This window comes from Euleptes europaea, chromosome 2 (assembly GCF_029931775.1).
Source record: "Euleptes europaea isolate rEulEur1 chromosome 2, rEulEur1.hap1, whole genome shotgun sequence".
Classification (NCBI taxonomy): domain Eukaryota; kingdom Metazoa; phylum Chordata; class Lepidosauria; order Squamata; family Sphaerodactylidae; genus Euleptes; species Euleptes europaea.
The window spans coordinates 104,861,261-104,883,456 of NC_079313.1; the positions used below are offsets into that span (position 1 = coordinate 104,861,261).

Here is a 22,196-nt window from a genome sequence, read left to right on the forward strand (position 1 = left end):
GATATTATCATAATTACTAATTTCAGACTGAACTTCCTTCTTGGTCCTTGTTTGTCTAGGATTAAGAGAGCACAAACTTTCTGATAAAGAGGAAGGAAGCATTTTTTTTAAAAAAAGAGGCATATGTTAAGGGCTGAGACAATCTGAGAACTGCAGAGTGATATAGGAAGTGTCTCACGACACTTTTTTTTGTTGCTCTCCTCTTCCCACTTTCTAAAGTGCAGGTACATCAGTTTAGGACTTACCACATTTTGAAAAACTACGTATCTTAGAAGTATACGCTATAGATATTACTAAGGAAACAGCAAGAGGAAGTTCAAATAAAATATATGTTTATTGAATTCAGAAACTGAATCAATTAAGAAGAAAAATAAATCATGTGTTATCCAAGAAGACCTGCCCTAAAACTGCTAATTTTGAGTTAAAGGGTTGACTGGGGCAGCTCAATAGGGGCATTCTTCTTTCCTTCTGTTTAGAGTTCATTTGCTCCTTACAGCGTTCAGAGGAAGGGTTTACAGAGTCTTTCTGCCCTTCCCCTCCTCTTTTATCGGACGTTCTCCTCAACGTGAACTTCTTGCTTCTCTGCAGAGAATAGAATTCCCGCATTAAATCTTCCACTTCCCACTGCTCTTCCTTTTGTTTCCTGCAACAGTGCAGGGCAGCTGGGTCTATTGGATGAGCTTCCGTATTGAAGATGTATCCACCAGCACCCAGAACACATTCACCATATGGTGTCAGCACGACATCAAAGGACGACCCATTGTTATGAATAAAGTTATCTGAGTCAAACAGCAGATACAAATATTTCACCGTTTCGGCCAAGAAGAAGGACTCCATGCGGTTATCCAATCTGTGATCTCTCAGATCTTTGATCTAAAAGAAAGAACTAAAAGAGATCAGTGGCTATTTCAGAACCTGACAAATTGTTTCAGGAATTTTGTTACAATTTTACCCGAACAACATACAATGGGAAGAATCATGACATTAGAAACCAGCAATGCTGAATCAGAGCTGATGCTGCATTTGATCCACGGGAAACACATGAAAGAGGACAAGTGTTTGTGTTCTGTTAGTCTAATGACTGATGGTGGAAAGGGAGGCTTGAGAGGGACCCCCAACAAGCAGCAGAAAAAAATCCTTTCTTAGACTCAGCCGATCTGACCATGCTCGATCCTTTTGCTACCTTGTGGCTGGACTACTGTAATGTGCTCTACGTTGGGCTGTCCTTGAAGACAACCTGGAAGCTGCAACTGGTTCAGAATGCAAAAGCCCAATTAATGTCAGAGGCTAGCTGGCAGGAACATATCATACTTATCTGAAAAGAGCTATGTTGCCTGCCAGTTTGTTTCAGAGTCCAATTCAAGGTGCTTTAAAAGCCCTTTATGGGGCAGGACAGACATATCTAAAAGACCACCTCCTTCCATAAGTCCCTGGGGGCAACGATAGTCTTCAGGCTGCCATCTGCTGGCTGTTCCCCCACAAGGTGGCCCACCTGGCATCAGTTCGTTTTCCACTCTGTGGAACAAGCATGGGGAAGAAGTCTTCAGGTGGTGCTGCAAGGCCATTTTTATTCACCAGGGCTTTTAATAAGATATAAACTGCAGACAACTTTGGGGGGCGCGGGGGGGGGAGGAATTTTATTTTGTTTAATTGTAATGTTTTCACTGTGATGTGCAAGCTGCCTTGATCCACAAGAAAAGGTGGGATAGAGCTATTTTAGTCAATAAATAATTCAGGAGAGACACTTAACTGTTGCAAAGCCACAATCAACCTTGCTGATTTTCTCTATTGCTTCTACGACATCTCTGCCCAGCTCCAATAGGGTAGGATCTTGCGTAGCACGATATAAATACATTGCACTCTCAACTAGCTCTGAAAAATCCAAACAAATATTTATATTACACAATGTCAGCATAGCCCCCTCCCAAATGCACCCAGATAATCCACAAAGTAGTTGAGTGTGTGGGGGGGTGTCTCTTACCACCCGAAGACAATGAAGCTCCAGGTGCCCTTTTATTTGGGCCACTTTTTTTTTTTTAGCCCCCTGGCAACACCCTGCTCGTGTGGGACCTGTTCCAATATTTTAGCCAGTTGCTCTTTCCTCCCTTTGCGCACCATTTTTAAACAGAAAGAGGTCAAACTACCACTGAAATGGGAATTTGCTGTGCTTCCCCCCCCCACACACACGATGGGTTCTGCAGCCTAGACCAACAACAAAGCAAATTCAAGAAGGAAGCTACTATTGAGGCATCTGGAGTATTATTTGTTTGTATAAACCTTATACACAACAAATGCTCTATATGGATCATGTTGGCTTCATACTCACCAGGTCTAAGTGGGTATCCTTCACGTTTTTCCACTGTATAGCCCTGGGGAATGTTGTAGAACTCAGGCAGGCCACCAAACTGTCTCCAAACAGTGTAATAATTGAGGAACGTTCGCATTGCATTATCTATGTCTCCAATAAGGCTCTGGAAATAGATAGAAAAACCCAGGGAGGTAACAGTGAGAACCGATATGGTGTAGGGGTGAGGATGTCAGACTGGGGAGACTCAGGTTCAAATCACCACACAGGCATGACGCTTGCTGAGTGACCTTGCACCAGTCATTCACTAACAGTCTAAACTAAACAGTAAACATCTCTTCTAAACATAGAGATTAGTGAGCTACTAATAAAACCAGCAAGATTTGAGTCTACTGTGTCTGACAAAGGCAGCTTTGACTCTCAAAAGCTTATACCCTGAAAGTCTCGTTGGTATCGAAGGTGCTACTGGACTCAAATCTAACTGCTCTACAGCAGACCAACATGGCTACCCTTGAAAGTTAATAAAACCAATCCACAATAAATAATTACATTTTGAAAATGTGGCTTTAAAAGGGTTGGAAATTAGGGAAACTTGAGGTAGCTCAACGGCTAAACAGTCCTTTTCACATCTGAAATGTATAATCTAAACAGTGTGGGACTTCAAGATTAAGTCTAAGAAATCACTCCTTTTGTTCCTGCACAGGAATGGCTTTGTTGGATTCTCAGCAGGAATCTTGGATGACACCTCAGTTAAGACAGAGGGCAAGAATGTGCTTTCTTGCATCTTCCCTAGTACTGCTGACATGGCACAAAAACGTTTCCCAGATGTTGATACCTGCCCCCATTTCCCTTGAACATAGACTTCTGGTTGTCTATTGATGGGCCTAGAAGAGAGACCAGCAATGGGTAACATGATTTTCTTTGACAGCAGCTGTTACCTGTAAGCCAGGCCAGTAAGCCTCAAGGGACTGGAAGACTGGCATCGAGACTGTCCCTTTGTACATTTGAACCCAGAGGTACCAATCATCAAATTTTGTGTAGTTCTTTATGGCTTTGTTATAATCTACAGAAAGAAGGGAAAGTGAAAAGCAATGATAAAAAAATGGGATATGGAACATAATTTCAGAGTACAGCAAAATGAGCAGGCTTCATCTTCTCAGCTCCATAATCTTTGAAGGATTAAATTAAGGGGAATATTGTTATAATATTCTTTGACGTCTTGCAAACAGAACAGCCATACAAAGATGTTAGAACAGCGGGAAGCCTACTTGCAGGACCAGACCTTACAGTTCAGGCATTGGTGCTCAGAAAGCATCCTAAAGGCCAACAAGGGAAGCACAAGGAGGATCAGTCGTACCACAGTGAATGCTTACTGAAGTTGGTCTTACTGCTTTGAGTTCAGGTGGGGCTCTATCTCAGCAATCTGCAAGAGACTAGGCCAGGCTTCAGGACTGAGTGTGCGTTCTGGTAACAACTCCCTTTCAAAGGCTTGGATGAAGGATGGGGAGCTCTGGGGGAAAGAGGGCCAGGGTTTGAAGCTGTGGATAGGATGGTAGAGGATGGTTCCTTGCTGGATCCTAAAGCATTAAGAGACATGGGCCAGGAGATAATGCGGAGGAGCATCTTTAATGCAGATGGGTTCCTTATCCAACATCTGGATATGCTGCACTGACAGTAAATTGAACATAATATTTTTTGTATCCGAATCTTGCAAAAGCCACTGCAGCAGGAATGACAACCCGTCAGTTTCTCACCGAGGAACATGGACATCAGCTCCTCGTCCTGCAAGAGGATGGCTCCTTTAACAAGATACTCAAAGTAGGAATCTACTCCGGCTCCAATGCCAGCATCCTGAGCCACCCATTTGGCAGTTACCACATCAATGTGGTTACCCACCTGAAGGGAGGAAAAAAGAGAAAGACAATTAAAGCTCACTTATTAAGAGCTACAGTTTGCTTTTAGAATGATCCTGTATTTCTATACTGTTCAAATACAGAACCCTGCCCTCTAATATATACTAGATTTTTTAAAAACACCTAGGAAAAATGCTAACTGTATAGCCACAAACAAGTTGACTTATAGCCATTCTTAAATTTTATTTAGTAGCAAAAGTATACATTTAAAAAAAGGCTCTCAGCTCATCTAAGTTCTGTATTCTCCACAGAGATCTGAATGATAAAAATGGAACCAAATAGATAAAGAGATCAGAACTTTTTTTACTCACCAAACCAATCTCAGACCGATTTTTCCAAAGGGTCTTAAGAGCTTTTCTGGCAACATCTTCAAATACTGGATCACCCGTAAGATGACTCAAAGTAGCAAATTCTACTATAAATGTACCGATGCCAGCAGTGCAAGTCACCGGGGTCTCTCCAGGGTTGACTCCATGTAACAAATTAATTGTCCCGTATGGCATTCCAGTTGGGGTCTGAAAAGCTGGAGAACAAATAAACCTATCAATGCCCCCGTGGTTGTAGAGAAAAGCTTGAAGCCACATGCCAAGGGGTATTCAGCATAGCCATTCCTTTTCCAGAGCCTGACTGAGATAAGTGCTATTTAATTTGGGGAGAGCGGTATAGTGGCCAAGTTGGCAAGTAATACCAAATTATTCAGGATGGTGAAAACCAAGGAGGATTGTGAAGCACTTCAGGAGGATGTCTCTAAACTAGCTGAGTGGCCAACCATGTGGCAAATGAAGTACAGTGTTCATAAGTGTAAGCCTAAACTGATATGCAAAGGAGCACAAAATTCTATCTTTACATATATGCTGCTGGGGTCTGAACTGGCTGAGACTGAGAAGGAAAAAGATCTTGGGGCTGTAGTGGATAGCTTGATAAAAAATGTCAAAGTGTGTGGCAGCAGTGGAAAAAGGCAAACTCCATGCGGGGGATTATTAGGAAAGGGACTGAATTAAAACTGTCCATGGTATAATGCCTGTGTAAAGAGCTATGGCGCAGCCTTATTTGGAATACTGTGTGCAGTTCTAGTCAGTGTATCTCAAAAAGGATATTGCAGAGCTGGAAAAAGTACACAAGGAGGCAACCAAATGATTAAAGGGTTCGACCTCCTTTCTTAGGAGGAAAGTCTGGGACTTCTCAGTTTTGAGAAGAGGCAACTAAGGAAGGACATGCTAGAGGTTTATAAAATTATGCACAGGAAAGAGAAAGTAGATAGAACTTTTTCTCCTTCTCCCATAATACTACAACTCATGGCACTCAATGAAGGTGATCAGCAATACTTTCAGGATAGGCAAAAGGAAATACTTATTTACTCAATGAGTGATTAAATTGTGGAACTCACTGCCAGTGAATGGTCATGGATATTGATTGCTTCAAGAGAAAATTAGACACATTCATGGAGGAGAGGTCCATCAATAGCTACTACCCATGGTGACTGAAGGGAGCCTCCATATGCAGAGGCAGCAAGTCTCTAAATACTAGTGCTAGAAGGCAGCCTCAGGGGAAGGCCATGGCCTTTGTGCCTTGTTTGCTGGCCTTCCAGGGGAACTAGTTGGCTGCTGTGTGAAACAGGATGCTGGACTAGAATGACCATTGGTCAGATCCAGCAGGGCTCCTCTTGAGTTCTTAAAGTCCATGGGTTTATTCAAAAGTTAGCCCTGTAATTTCCTTTCTGTTTCTTCGTTTATACCCTAACAAGTTATTTATCTTGGTCACAGCATTGCTGAACCAATAGTTCATTATCAGTTCAACGGGTCATAAATAAAACAAAAAACAGCTTTGGCAGCAAAGTGAAAGCCAGTATTTAATCCCATTCCTCACACCCTGAAATGAACTGATAATTAACAACTGATTCATAAATACTAGAGACAACCAAATGGAAAAATTAAGTTGGAAGCAGAAGGAAAAGAACAATAGCCCTGAGAAACCTCAGCAGTGCCCTGACTGTCCACACTGACAGTCTCTGGATCTGCAGCCATTTCACTTTTTTAAGAAAGCACCATAAATCAGGTCTGGGGAAAAAAACCACAGCAGAATCACAAGGAAACCACTGGAATTCAGCAAGTTGACATCAGGATTCTTTGTTAAACTGTGTGAATGAATGATGGTAATTAGACTAAACAGCTACTGTGGAAGCAACCTCACTTCATTCAAAATATTAACATTTAGCCTGTTATGCAACACTGGGGAGGGGGGGACGGGAGGAGACAAATGCTTAAGCTCTGTGAGTATGGTCACCTGGCAAAAGCTTTCGAGCTGCATCCTCTGCCATTCTCAGAAGGGGTCCAGAGCACGGCCATCCTGCTTCCACTTTAATGCCAGCCTTTTTTGACAGCAAGTGAGCAGACAGGAGGCCACCAACCACTGCAAAAAGACCAAAACCCCATATATTGAAGCAAAGTAGTGTTGTCAAGGGCAAAATACAGAACATACTGCAGTTCTCTTCCACTCTGCCATTGGCAGAAACTGTGAAACATGCTTGCACAATGGATGGTTTCTTATGACAAGCAGGCCATAAAGGCAACAGCCCTCCCTTCTTTTTGTCTCCAGCATCTGGTGTTCATCTGAACAAGCAAGTCACAGCAACTACCGTACATTTTACTTATTGCTACACAGTCACCTTTGTCTCTATGTTGCCTTATGGAAGATACTTCCAACCCTCGATGCTCACCAGATTTGTACCTACCTCTGATATTGGTTTCAAAGACAGAAGCATTTACGTCAATATCAAAATTCACGCCTTCCTGCAGCACACTGACAACTCTCTGGAACTCTGAGACATTCCCCAAAATCTGGAAGACAAATCCCAACATAACAGAAAGCACAACCAAAACCTCATGAAACAGCAAACAACTACATTCAGTGAAAGATCAGTGATGATGGGACATACATTACAGATGTCCTTGGTACTTTTAGAGTAATCTAGTGTAGCACATGAGCCAGAAGTGATCAGCCCTGTTTAGGAATGTCTGCTGCAGCGTCATTACATGGAAGGCACAGAAAACACTATATCTTTTCTGCATTTTTAATACAGAATATGTGAGAGATGGAAGGGCTGGAGATACATCACTGGCAGCTCTTCTTAACCCCTTGAGAGGAGAAATGGCAAGTATGAAGAACAGGAATTATTCTTTACTCTAATGGAAGACACTTGAAAAACAGGCAAGACAGAGGAAACGAGGAAATATGCTGGTACTGAGGAAAAGTACTTACTAGTAGAGTATCCAGAGCATCAATCAGTGTGAGAGAAAAACTGAAAGGGAACAGAAGGCAATATAAATGCCATGAAGAAAACTTTATGCACTTGGGAATTTAACCAATGGGCTTTTCCTTTCCTACAACAGGAAAAAATATATACACAGTTGTTGCACTAATTAATTTCAAACAACTTGAAATTGTTTATCTTGATTAAATATGGAATTGCGGTGCCAAACCTCCAAGAACAACCAATATGTGATGATTTCCTAAAAGGAAGCAATAGATGCATAACGAAAAAGTTAACACGTATGAAGTGGTCCTGGCAGCATCGTTTGTACATTAGAATGTGAAAATTACATTATCATATTAAGAAATGTCTATTCCAAAACAAACCAAAAACAGAAGTTGTAACACCTTAAGAAGACTAAAACAATTTTATTCTAGTTCATTTTTTAGTGGACTATGGCCTGAGAGTGAAGGTAGACTTCTGTTCACCCTTAAGCGTGCCACAAGGCTCCTGTTTATTTTTGCTACCCCTCTGGAATTATGAGTCCAAAAGGAGTATCCAAGAAGTGCAATGAATAATACAGTGAAATTAACAACTAAGGCTTTCTTAGGAATTATTCACATCTGCCCCAATTTGTCATTATGGGAACAAAACTTGGAAATCCTCAGGACTGTATGTTCCCCACTTCTCTTTTCCTACCTAGCTTGGAAAACCATTCACTTCAGCAGCAAATCACTATTTGTTGCAACATCTGGAGCACGGTTTTGAGGACGAACACCAGTTTGTGATTTGTGAGTGTCTGCTTGTTAAAGAAGTAATGTGTTTCCAAGCTGCACACAGCAAGAGTTTCCAAGACTTGTTCCCCTAACAACCATGGGTGGGCTGGGGGGAGGGGGAACAAGCCTGACAAATTGTACCACAATATTGTGAAATGTTCTTTTTAATGTCATTTCTCTCCCTTATTAAAGAGACAAATTAGACTGTATGAAGCAACAGCTTTCCACTTTCACTAGTCTTATTAATCCTAGTCACAGTAGTTCATGCTGTCAACCTCCTACATCGTTTCTGCATTTGACACCTGAGACTACAGAACTGACAGTACGTTTACTTCTACATTTTTGTTTCATGTTTGCTTGTGTAGATCTTCTGGGCTACAGGAATAAAAGACAGACAAATTGTCTCTGCCACAAGGCCCATTTCATCAACCTGATGAGGATTTTCTCTAAGAAAGGGCCACTTTATAAAATTCCACATGCAAGCAAAAGAATATTCACTCTTTCCTGTACCTTCCCCAAGTATCCTGCCCATCACATGTCAAAGGACGCAGCTCATCGTATGGGAAGGCATTTTCCAAGTAGTTATTATAAGCATGGTAAAACATGGACTTGACTCGCTCCCTAAAGGGGGAAAAAGAGAGGTGACACACTAGACTGGTATTTAAAAGCAGGCAATGCTTCTTAACTTTTCAGAGAGCAGTACAGTGCTGTCAGCAACAGGTTCTCCAATAATCACTGCAAAGCAGTGCCCTGAGGATCCTCTCATTGGTACATTCCAAACATTTCATCCCCAAAGCTGCTTAAGATAAACGTGAGATTCTCATAAAACCAGCAGTCACAGGTTGTGAGTCCTCCTCCATCTGCAGGCACACTCACCACATATTTGTCTACCTTCAGGCAGGTTAAAATAGTTTGGAAAAGGTGTTCAAAACATACCTCTGTCACCTTGAGAGTCTCCCCAACAGAAGAAGAAGAGTTGGGTTTTTTTATGCTGACTTTCTCTACCACTTAAGGCAGAATCAAATCGGCTTACAATCACCTTCCCCTCCCCACAACAGACACCCTGTGAGGTAGGTGGGGTTGAGAGAGCTGTGACTAGCCCAAGGTCACCCAGCTGGCTTTGTGTGTAGGAGTGGGGAAACAAACCCGGTTCTCCACATCAGAGTTCACCGCTCTTAACCACTACACCACGCTGGCTCATCAAATAAGTGGCCATAATGTTAGATGATTACAGATATTTACTAGGACCACAGCGCTAAACCCATTTGATTGAAAGCATTTTGGTCAGTTAAGATAGTGTCTTCGGCTGAATCAACAGCATGCTAAAATATTATGAATGGACTAATAAAAAATGCAAATCACAAGTGCAATATTAGAAGCCCTTCCCTTTCTCTCAAACAAGAAGGTACACTCCTTAAATGGCACTTGCTACAACAAATACATTTAATCTAAAAACAAACGATGCTTTCTTCTTCCGTGCTTCATTAGGCATATGAAGTGTGTGCAGTTTTAATGCACTAACTGCGCATTCCTGACGGGGGGCAAATTGGCATAGGAGCTGGCGTGACCCCACGCTGGCACAAGTGCCCTTTTAACCCAGGATTACAGGCACTTGCACCAACCTGGGTGACACACACTCCAGTGCCTGGAAACCACAACCACCTCTTCTAGTGGTGAGCCTTGCTTTTTGCAATGGGCCATTTCCCCCACTTTTCCTGTTTTGGGGTGTAAAATACTTTTCTCTGTGGCAGCTGGGAAGCCTCTGATGAGGAGGTGCGGCTGCGTTGCTCCTGGCCACATTGTATCTACACCGCCCCCCTTAGGAATGGGTTCCCCATCTCATTCAACTAGTGAACTAAGAATTCCTTAATCAGGTAACTGCTCTAGGATTTACATGAGCTACTTTCAAAAATTACAGTCCCGCGTGGAACATCACCACACAGATTCCCTCCCCCCAGCAGCTGCCACGTCATGGTTGCAATACCTTCCTGGGACCTTAGGCTCTGCAAAGCAGAGCCATTTCAGCCACTTTCTCCCTTCCACCTTCCTTGCTGAACTGCCTGCTATACTTTATGAAGAGGAGAGAGAAGACAGAAAGGAAACTATCCCCTCTTTGCACCCTTGGGAGAAGTTAGCCCAAAGCTTCCCTAATCCCTCCAAGACTGTCCTCCTTCCCCCTTAGGAAGAACAATCAGCCTGACTTCCCCTTTACGTTTTTATTTCGTTTTCATTCAGCCTCAAAACACAACTGGGCAATTCCAAATCTGCAGGCTGAGGAAATGCAGAGGTCATCAAGCATCAGGTGACCCTCTTCTCTGGGGGAAAGGTGTTGACACGTTCCTCCCCCCTTTTAGTTCCCACGCAGGGCCGCGGAACAGGCAGATGTTCAACCGGTCCAGATCCCCCCCAACACAGCGATGCAGAGGGGAGTTCCACCAGCTAATATTCCGCCTGCCATTCAAGGCAAAGCTCCTTTCCGTGAGAACCAGGGCAGCGAGCTGGGCTCTTCCCGCCAGCCCTTGCTGACCGCATCCCGGCTGCCTGCTCACCTATAGTGGGCGATGTCAACCCCCTTCCCGGTGGCAGGAGAGAGCAGCCCGGGCAGGTTCAGGACCCACAGACAGCACCAGCCCAGCAGCATCGATCAGGGGAGCGAACCGAGGGCAGCCCGAACGCCCCCGCCTCTCTCGCCGCCGCAGCCATCCAGCAACGGCCCAGAACCGCGCTTCCGGCCTCCGCCCCGCCCTCTCCCATTCGCCAGCCAATCACGACCCCTGACACCGTCCAGCCCCCGCCATAGCGGTGACGCGAAGTGGCCGCTGGGCTCCGCAACGCGCTTGCGCCGAGAGTTCTTGCCTCGACGTCGCTTTCGTACCTCCTTCTTGCGGAGAGCGATCGCGGCTTGACCGCTTGAGGGCGCCGTAGCGGGGATCGGCTCCGCTTCTCTAGGAATCTATGTTGCTGGGAGAAGGCGACGAATCCTGAGGTTTTTGCCTGTTCTCCGCAGGGGGCGCTGCGTCTGTAATGACCTTAAAGCTGGCAGAACATGGACACTATTGTTATTTTTTTATCCTGCCTCTCCAAGATCTTGCTTGAGGTAGCTAACAGAGCCTGGCGCTTGTAAGACAACTACATCTTCTTGTGCATTTCATATCTATCTATCTATCTATCTATCTATCTATCTATCTATCTATCTATCTATCTATCTATCTATCTATCTATCTATCTATCTATCTATCTATCTATCTATCTCTCTATCTGCCTGCCTGCCTGCCTGCCTGCCTGCCTGCCTGCCTGCCTGCCTGCCTGCCTGCCTGCCTGCCACAGCTGCTGGCTAAACGTCAGGAAAGAAAATACCAAGACCACGGTTACACAGCCCGGATAACCTACGAGAACCAATATCTATCTATCTATCTATCTATCTATCTATCTATCTATCTATCTATCTATCTATCTATCTATCTATCTATCTATCTATCTATCTATCTATCAAGATGCCTGCCACAGCTGCTGGCTAAACGTCAGGAAAGAAAATACCAAGACCACGGTTACACAGCCCGGATAACCTACGAGAACCAATATCTATCTATCTATCTATCTATCTATCTATCTATCTATCTATCTATCTATCTATCTATCTATCTATCTATCTATCTATCTATCTATCTATCTATCTATCAAGATGCCTGCCACAGCTGCTGGCTAAACGTCAGGAAAGAAAATACCAAGACCACGGTTACACAGCCCGGATAACCTACAAGAACCAATATCTATCTATCTATCTATCTATCTATCTATCTATCTATCTATCTATCTATCTATCTATCTATCTATCTATCTATCATCTAAATTTTTAGTAAATTTTATAACATAAAACAAACAAATACAAATTAAAAAATTAAAATTAAAAAGTACAAAAGAGTACCTATATATACTATTTGATACATTCGTGATTACAAAATTATTAAATTCAAAAAGATATCCCCTCGACCCTCCACCCACCTTAAAAAAGTGACCCATCGCCCGACTTCCGAAGAAGTGTCTTAACAGTTTTAAAAATATCTGTTAACAGTCTGTAAAAAGGTAAAGGTCCCCTGTGCAAGCACTGGGTCATTCCTGACCCATGGGGTGACGTCACATCCCAATGTTTCCTAGGCAGACTTTGTTTGCGGGGTGGTTGGCCAGTGCCTTCCCCAGTCATCTTCCCTTTACCCCCAGCAAGCTGGGTACTCATTTTACCGACCTCGGAAGGATGGAAGGCTGAGTCAACCTTGAGCCGGCTACCTGAAACCAACTTCCGTCAGGATCGAACTCAGATCGTGAGCAGAGCTTTTGACTGCAGTACTGCAGCTTACCACCCTGCACCATGGGGCTGTAGACCACCTTTATTGGGTCCTGAAGTGTAAGTGTGGAGCTTCATTTTTTCATAAGGCCTGCGAGGTGATGCCAAGTCCAAATTTTCAGAGGAGTAGCAACATTCAAGTGTGAAAGCTGAAAACAAAACAGGGACCTGCGACAGTTTCAGGACTAACACATTGTTACCATGTGTGTGTATGTGTAAAGTACCACCAAGTCACAGCCAACTTATGACAACCCCAGCAAGGGGCTTTCAAGGCAAGTGATTAAGCAGAGATGGTTTACCATTGCCATCCTCTGCAGAGTCTTCCCTAGATAGGGTTGCCAGGTCCCTCTTCACCACTGGCGGGAGGTTTTTGGGGTGGAGCCTGAGGAGGGCAGGGTTTGGGGAGAGGAGGGACTTAAATGGCATAGAGTCCAATTGCCAAAGCGGCCATTTTCTCCAGGTAAGCTGATCTCTGTCAGCTGGAGATCAGTTGTAATAGCAGATCTCCAGCTAGTACCTGGAGGTTGGCAACCCTATCCTTAGAGGTATCCTTTCCAAGTACCAATCCTGCTTAGCTTCTAAGATCTGACGAGACTGGGTTATACCATGCTGCCTTCCCTCCTTCATGGTTATTATAGCACAGTTTTTTGTAGGCCAGAGCCCACAAAAACCTATGCTAGAACAAAAATGTGTTTGGCTTTAAGGTGCCATTGGACTCTTTATTTTTACTGCAACAAATGAACACAGGTACTCATGTACATTCTATGTTTTAAAAGACAATCTGGTTGCAATCACACAACTTCAGTATGTGGAAGACAGCTATTTTTTCTATCCAGGTCGACAGTTTAAGTATATGTAAGTTTATGTGGTTAGAAATGCCATATGGCTTCCAGGTGTTTAGAAGTCATCTGGTCCACCACGAGAAGATTTTGCCAAGGGCATGGTTGAAATCAGTTGCTCATTTACTTTAGTTTTTTAAAAATTGGCTTGCCATTGATTTGTAGTGTTGGCTTGCCATTGATTTGTAGTGTTGCCATGAGCCGGAAGCGACTTGACGGCACTTAACACACACACACACACACACACACACACACACACACACACACACACACACACACATGGTTGACTATTGTATGAATGATTAGGACTGGCCACAGTCCACAGTGGATTACTTTTATTTCACATACCCTGCTACAGAGGAAAAAGTTTCCTACATTTCCTGTGTACAAAACTTTCATGTAGCAAGCATTATATTTTGAAAGTGTTTGTCCACATGGAGACAAACGTGTTTATCGTGTCTGTGGCCCCACACACTGTATGCTTTTAATGCAAATAAAGAATTTCTGGGATAAATAAAGTGCACTTACTTGTTTATGCCTCTTTCATTTGCTGGGGTGCACAGGTAGGAGGATGCTGTTGCAGTCATCCTGCTGGTGGGCTTCTAATAGCCCATTCCCGAAATATGGGCAGGCGCAGGGGCCCACACCACTGGTGCCTGGACGGCGCACGCCGGAGTGAGTGGCCCCAGCGCCGGCGTGCAGGCCTGGTCGCCGGTCCCCGGCCGCAGCTGCAGCAGCGCTGGGCCTGGACGCTGCTGCAGACTCCTGCCGGCCTCCGGATGCTGGCACAGGCTGCGGCGGCGAGCCGGGAGACATTCCGGCACCCCAGGAGGCGTTCCTAAGGCGTTCTGGTGCCGGGTGGGGAACGGGACCAACGTTAGTCGGCCTCCTGAGCCGTTTCGGCTCGGGAGTGCCCCTTTTTGTTTTAGCAAGATTCACCAGCTTTTTGCTGGTGTATCTCCCGTGCAACCCTATGAGGGTTGCACGGGTTTTAGGCGCCAGGAGGCAACGCCGCTGGGTTGCCTCCTAAAACTGACGCAGGCATTCCTTTCAGGAATGCGCTGTTAGAGGCAGCTGGTCAGCCACTGGCAACAGAATGCTGGACTCGAAGGGCCTTTGGTAGGGTTGCCAACCCATGTTGTGAAATTTCTGTAGATTTGGGGGTGGAGGCTGGGGAAAGCAGGTTTTGGGGAGGGGCTCAGCAGAGTATAATGTCATAGAGCCAGGGTTGCCAGGTCCCCCCTTGCCATCAGCGGGAGCTTCGCTGTGTGTGTGTGTGTGGGGGAAGGATTTGTGTGCGCAAAACACACCCCTTCCAGTTTTACCCTGGAAGCAATGGAGACGCTGTAGCATGTCCCTCAAAAACTCTATAGAAACCATATGATTTTCATAGAATTTTTTAAAGACATGCTAGAGTGTCCCAGTCACTTCCAGGGTAAACTCAGAAGGTACATTATTACACTGTGTGCCACTACACACGGGCAAATCGCCCCCCTTCAGCTGGCCTGCTTTCCCTGCCAGCCAGCTGAGGAGCAGTGGGCAGGCCTGCTAATTAACAGTCACCTGGCAACCCTACACCACCCAAAGCAGCCATTTTCTCCAGGGGGAACCACTCTCTGTAGTCTGGAAATCAGTTGTAATTCTGGGAGGATTCCAGTCCTTCCCTGGGGGTTGGCAAGTATAATCTAGGGAGTTTTAATAAGACTAGGAAAAAATTCTCTGTGGGTTGTGCAAATCCCATAAGATCTCTCCAAATTTTACCTAAAGAGAAATCACCAGGCACTAGGGGTGTGTGATAAAAGAGTTACATAGGTTTGCCAACATCCATGTGGTGGCTGGAGATCTCCTGCTATTACAACTGATCTCCAGGCAAGAGAGATCAGTTCACCTGGAGAAAATAGCCACTATGGAAAGTGGACTCTATGACATTATACCCCACTGAGGTCCTGCCCCTCCCCAAACCCCTTCCTCCTCATGCTCCACCCCCCAAATCTCCAGGTATTTCCCAACCTGGAGCTGGGAACCCTAGAGCTATATAAGAAGAGCTGTCTGAAGAAAATAAGCCTGTGTCTAGAAAAAGTATCTAGATGAACCTGACCTAGACAAAGACTTCAGAGTAAAGCAAGCAGGAGTTCTGTAAGTCCTAACTTGGAGTGAAGGGTACAGTAAAGGAAATTAATTAAGTATTTGAATTTAATTAGGAGAGTGAACTAGTACACGGATTGTCGCCTCCCTTAATTATAGTCACTTTAAAGAAATGCACAAGAAGATGTAGTTGTATTACAAGTGTCAAGCTCTGTTAGCTATCTCAAGCAAGATCTTGGAGAGGCAGGATAAAAATAACAATAGTATCCATATTCATTTATTAATTCTTTAATTAATTTTACATTTATTTTTTCCCATAGTCTTGGTGTCTGTCTACCCTGTGTCTCTTAATACCACACACACTATGTGTGTGTAAAGTGCCGTCAAGTCACAGCCAACTTATGGCGACCCCTTATGGGCTTTTCAAGGCAAGAGACTAACAGAGGTGGTTTGCCAGTGCCTTCCTCTGTATAGCAGTCCTGGTATTAAGAAACACAGGGTAGACAGGTCAAGAGATCTCCAGCTAGTACCTGGAGGTTGGCAACCCTAGTTTTAAGGTGCCCATGGATCTTTGTTTCATTTAAACTGGACTACAGTCCCTGTCACCTTTCTCTCGTCGGTCAGTTTATATTTGGAATGAGAATCTGCCTTTTTTATGTCCTAGTGTTACCTGCCGTGTATGTTGGTGGTGCTAAGTAAATAATAGTTGTAGTTGGTTTCCAGTACTGGGGAAATCTGAGCTGGAGAAAAAGAAAATGCTAACGCTGCCTTCTTCTGCATTCCATTTGTTGTTTCATGGCATTTTCTTATTACTGACTCACTCTAGTGTCGCCGTTCTGCTAGGCAACTTGACACTTTTTTTGCTGTTCTTTGTTGTACCCACTCTGTTGTTTAGAAGGGGAGACATTTAGCCTGCAGCAGCCTCTGAGCCAGGGCCTGGTTTCTTGCCTGGCTGCGGGCCCACTAGGTGTCACTATAGCTTTGTAGACAAAGATGATCGCACGCTGTACTCTTGCCAGCTGTCTCTGCAACAAAAAAGCCACCAAATAATTTGGACATATTGTTCATTTGGTGCAGTTGTAATTTAGGTTTCTAGGACCATTTATCATAAAGCTGTCTGCTTGCTTATTCCATGGCTCAAGGCTGCTTGAGTATATCTCACTGCATTCCTGGGAGAATCAGAGTATTGAAGCTGATTTCTCTAAAAGCTGTCACAGTACATTATTGGAGCACATTTTATTAAAGTTCATTTTCAAGACTTAAATTTAACAGTGTTCTAGACCATTGTCATTTACCATACACTGGAACAGTAATTTCTCTATCAAAGTCAGTTATTGAATTCTAAAAGTTGACTAAAGTATTTTTGAAACACACGAAGTATGTGACTGGAAAGCAAAACAGGAGGACCAGATACCTTTAAAGCAAAGGCTCTTATTTCTCCCCTCCCCCCAAAACAACTTGATCTTCAGCACAGAATATATAGCAGTAACACTATATAATAGAGGCTATTTTTTTAAATAGGGCGAAATGCACAAAAATATTTAACTGTGCTTGAACTAGATCTTACATGGTAGCAAATGCCCTTTAAATATTTTAGTAAGGAAAGGATTAGTTTCCTTTTGTAATATATATGAAAACAATCCTAGGGACGTAAGGAGCAGACTAAGGCTGGCTATTCCCCAAGCCAGAGCTGGGTCAACTGAAGAAGGGTTTGGGCCTGAAGTACAGCAGGGAGCATAGATCAGGGAAGGGAGTCATGTGCCTAATATTTATACCACAATTGGTAATATTTATACCACAAATACCTGTCAGTTGCTTGGGTTGATGTTAGACAGCTCTCTTCAGTCTGTGCCTGAGGGTTTTAAGGAGGTTTGAATGTACATGGTGCCAGATAGTTCTCCTGGCTTGGTCCCAGCCTCAGGCCTTGACATTCCTAATTCATGGTTCAGAGACTCTGACAGGGTGAGAACAGAAAGGATCTTTTGCTTAACCAAGTTCATACACATGATCACACTGGATTAATTTTCAGTCTGTATTAATGAACCTCAGAAATGAACTGCACTGAGAACCCCAGTATTGGTTTGTACAGATCAATGCTTTACTGCTGTTTCTAAACCTTCTTTTCAATGATCTGGGAAAATGCATCACATGGTGGATAGCTCAGATGACCTCTTCCTTTGTGCTCACATTCAATCCAGGCAAACCAAAAGTATCACACTAAAAGCTGGTGTGGGAATTGGTGTGTCAACCTGTAATAAACCAAAGATGTTACATTTAAACAGGAAGGAGGTAATGATATTGGGAGAGCTGAGAAAAACTGAGAAAGAAGGAGTAGACCCCGTTGCAGTCTCATCTTTCAAGGAACTGAAGAATCATGCACAAACCCAGTTAAGGCTCTTGGGTAGGTTCCTTGTTTCACACAACCACATTTTGCTAATGCCACTGTGAGTCCAGGCACATACAATCCTAATTTGAAAGCTCTAGGAATTTCTTCCTTGTCACTTCAACCTGATATAGACTTTGCATGCACAACTACTTCTGGCATATGCTCACTTTTTTCTGTGGATGCCATAGTTTGTGCCTTTGGATATTTAATCATAACTAGGGTTGACAATCCTGCACAGGCAAATGCTGGGAGATCTTTGGACCGGTGTCTGGGGAAGGTGGAGTTTTGGGGGGAATGTGATGTTACTTCTGGGTGATGCCATAGGAATTTCTTCAGTCTCTGTAGTCTTTACCATAGAGATTCGGGGAATTCCTAGAGTGGCATTGAGGATGTGACATCACATCCAGGTGGAGGGCATTCTCTATGAGGTTACTTCTGGGTGGCTGTGATGGACTGTTTCATGTTCTGCCCTCCAGGAGATAAAAATAAGGCCAAGGTCAATGGTGCAGAATAGGTCAAAATGTTTTTATTACTCCGAATAGAAATTCCCTATGCATTTCACTCAAAAGGCTTCTTCAGGGGATTCTGTAGTTATTGCAGTAGTCCTTCAAATGAGCATAAATTCTGTAATTTGAAAGACTACTGCAATAAGTACAGATTTCCCTGAAGAAGCCTTTTGTGTGAAATGTGTAGGGAATTTCTATTTTGAGTAATTTTTTTAAACCTATTTTGCACCATTGGCCTTGGCCTTATTTTTATCTCCTGTTACTGGTATGCCCCTTTTATTTTTCTCTGCTATCTACAGGAGCCTCAGCCAATCACTTTCAAATGGAGGGCTGGAATGATGAACTGAAAAAAGGTGGTGTTTGGCAGTTTAACTGCTGGCCAACTGACAGTTGAGGATTGTAGGGTTAGGGGGTCTGCTGGTTAGACAAGGAGTTAATAACTTCAGCTGTTTTGAAGATAGGTAGGGTTTGGGTGCTGTTCCTGTCAAAAACATTAAGAAACCTGCTTTCTAACTGTTAAGTATTTACAGGCCCCAGCTTTCCAGTAACCTTGTTACTGTTAAAATGAGAAGGCATGAAACAAAGAAACAATCATGCCACACATGCTACTAAAATAAACTTTTCCATAGTTGTTTTCATCAAGCCTACTGTGCAGATCCTTCAAGCCCACAATCCCCTCATAATAAATAGGCCAAGTGAATGCCATGTTTCTAGAGACAGGGTGTTGTCACAGCGATGCTCTAGGAACCCCCTAATGTCTATGGTCTTTACCATAGGGACTGGGGCAAATTCCTTGAGCGTCACCATCAATGCCATTTCCCCCATTTTTCTTCTCAAATTATCAAGCGTGAGGGACTGAGAGCGGAAGGCAGGCGTTTGCCTGCTGCCAACCTGTGACATAAATCATACATTGCAAAACATCTATGTATCTTATACTCAACAGGCCCCAGGGTATGGATACAAAAATCGGTACCATGAGGCCAGTTATATATTGGGGGACTGTTTTTGCAAACTTAGGGGAACCCCTGGTTTGTGGAAAAATCTGAGTAAATGAGGGAGGGAAGAAAATAACTAGAATATTTTGAAATAACTGAGGTCTTACTACACAATCTCACAAGATGGCAGCAGTCATTTTGGATTGCCTATGCAGCCATAGATAATATCAATGCTGTTGCCTAGACAATACAAAATGGATGCTGAGATCTCATGAGGTAGTCTGTTGAAATTTCAGTTTACTCCACTGTGAAACTAATGATGATTAATGGGGGTAAAGAAGGAAAAGCAGACATGAAGAATGGGAGGCGGAGCAGAGGTAGGAGAAAGCAGAGCCAGAATGGAGGGAAAATGAAGCAAAAGGGTAAAAAATGGAGACCAGCAAGGGGAAGAAATTCCCCTACCCAACAAATCCTGTGGGTTCTTGTTTCCATTATTTTCTTAATGAAGCTCAGGCCATTTCAAAATGAAAAAATACCAGTGGACTTCCCCCCCTACAGCTATATCTACAAACCAGTCCATTATTCTGTCCCCTGTGCAATTGATGGGAAGGACAGCCTTGCTGTAGGGGACTTGCAGGTGTTTTTTTTTTTTTTTTTTAAACCAGGTGAGATATAGGTCCTTTATGCATGGGTACTTTAACTGAAGTTCACCCCCGCACTGACTTGGTTGTTCCTTGGCGTTATGCATGAGTTTTCCATCCCTCAGAGGTGATCTCGTGTCCAGCCCTCACAAATTCCGGGTCTTTCCGACGCTGTTATAACCTGATTCTTCAATCTCCCCTGAGATCAGCTCAGGTCAAATCGTCCTCATCTCCATGCATAGTCCAAAGCGTGGGAGAGTGGAGCTGGTGGGGAGTGATGTTTTTCTCACAGTGAGCACTACAACCAATTACAAAGTAGGGTTTTAAAGTGTCGGGGACTCAGATGCTTCCTGATTTTTGCTGCTTTACTCAGGAAACCCCAGGACTTTCTCCAGGACGAACAACAACATGCATCGCATTTTTAGGATTCGGGGCAGAAAAGTGTGGGTCAGGAGAGCATTAAACCATAGGTAAAACTCCCATGCATAAAAGACCATAGTCTTAGAATCGCCAATCTGTTGCATGAGCAAAACTCACTTCTGCTTGGGATGAAGATGGAACTTTGAAAATTCTCTACAGCTTCAAGTTGAATATTCCAGTTTTGATTCTCTTCCTCCCTTGTGAGAAATGAATCACTAAGCTTTTATATTTGCACCAGTTACCCACACTGAATTTTCCCATTAAAATTAGCATATTGTCAGCGCTAATTTTTGTATCAGTTGCATATAGATATATAATGTACAAATGTTGTAAAAATGGCATGGAGAAAACTGAAGAATCATTAACAGCAGTGAAAATGAGGCAAACCGAAATTAATGACTACATATAAAGTCAAAAATAATTGAAATGACCATATTGGTTGATTCCCCAAGCTCCTCTTATAACACTGTGTGTTAGTCAGTTCCTGTTTCCTTTGTTTGCAACTTTCAATGCCCCTGAAAAGCCACTCTGAAGGGTCCCCCAAGGTGTGTGTGTGGGGGGGAGGGAAAGCTGAACATAGGGGGGATGGGAAATCAGTGATTCACCCTGTGGGGAAGTACCTTCCATTCATGAAGTGCAATCTTTGTATTCAAGCCACACACTCTATCATTGGGGAGAGGGATTTCACAGTCTTCAGAGAACCAACTTATCATTTTAAAGCAAAAGGCCAATCAAATAGCACTGTATAGTCAGAAGGAATAGTCTTGATAGGGTTGAGCACTTTAAGCAAAGGCTAAAGTCTACATATAGGAGCCCCATGGCGCAGAGTGGTAAGCTGCAGTACTGCAGTCCAAAGCTCTGGTCACGACCTGAGTTAGATCCCGACGGAAGTTGGTTTCAGGTAGCCGGCTCAAGGTTGACTCATCCTTCCGAGGTCGGTCAAATGAGTCCCCAGCTTGCTGGGGGTAAAGGGAAGATGACCGGGGAAGGCACTGGCCAACCACCCCGCAAACAAAGTCTGCCTAGGAAACGTCGGGATGTGACGTCACCCCATGGGTCAGGAATGACCCGGTGCTTGCACAGGGGACCTTTACCTTTACTTAAAGCAGGGGTGGGGAACCTCAGGCCCGGGGGCCGTATGCGGCCCCCGAGGACATTTTTTGTGGCCCTCGGGAGCTCTGGGAACTCTGCCGCGGAGGCGGGGCACAGGGCGGCCCACCCCCAAGGTGTTCCTGGGGCCACAGCTTACAGCGCCCTTGTAGTGCCCTTTGGACCTCCTCTCACCGACTGTCAGTTATTGGTCGGCGAGAGGGGAGGGGGAGGGACGCTTTCCTCAAGGCTGCCCCCTACAGCTGCGGCGTGCAGGAACGCTGTGGCACATTGTAAGCCCCTCTCGCTGCCTGTTGACTGTTGAGCAGCGGGGGGGGGGGGGAGAAAGAGGCCGGCGGCTCCCGGTGGCAAGGCATGCATGCGGGAGCCGATTGGGCTTGGGTTTGTTTTTTTTATGGACTCTGGGGGGGAAGGCATGGAGGCTGGGGCCCGGTTGCTTGGGGCTCCATGCGCCGCCGGGTGTGTGTGTGGGCGGGGAAAGTGGGGAGGCTGGGGCCCGGTCGCGCAGGCCGGCATGCGCGGGTGTGTGTGTGGGGGAGGCTTTTCTCTCTTTTCTTCCTCTTTTTCTGTCACTCTTTCCCCTTTCTCTCTCTCTCTTTCTCCCTCTTTTTCTGTCTCTTTCTTTGTCTCCCTCCGTCCTTTTCTTTCTTTCTCCCCCTCTCTCCATTTCTTTCTCCCTTTCTCTCCT

General features: G+C 44.4%; 1 protein-coding gene across 1 annotated transcript; it reads right to left on the minus strand.

Moving 5' to 3' along the window:
* Positions 1 to 371: 371 nt before the first annotated feature.
* On the minus strand, positions 372 to 10,876 carry EDEM2 (ER degradation enhancing alpha-mannosidase like protein 2). Its single transcript, XM_056844084.1, has 11 exons — positions 10,794 to 10,876; positions 8,755 to 8,865; positions 7,477 to 7,516; positions 6,950 to 7,055; positions 6,502 to 6,627; positions 4,530 to 4,741; positions 4,060 to 4,201; positions 3,244 to 3,368; positions 2,327 to 2,471; positions 1,751 to 1,872; positions 372 to 873 (listed from the first exon to the last, which is right to left on the minus strand). The coding sequence occupies exons 2-11, from the start codon at positions 8,847 to 8,849 to the stop codon at positions 376 to 378; spliced, it is 1,611 nt and encodes a 536-aa protein (XP_056700062.1). The 5' UTR covers positions 8,850 to 8,865; positions 10,794 to 10,876; the 3' UTR covers positions 372 to 375.
* Between the last annotated feature and the right edge of the window lie 11,320 nt (positions 10,877 to 22,196).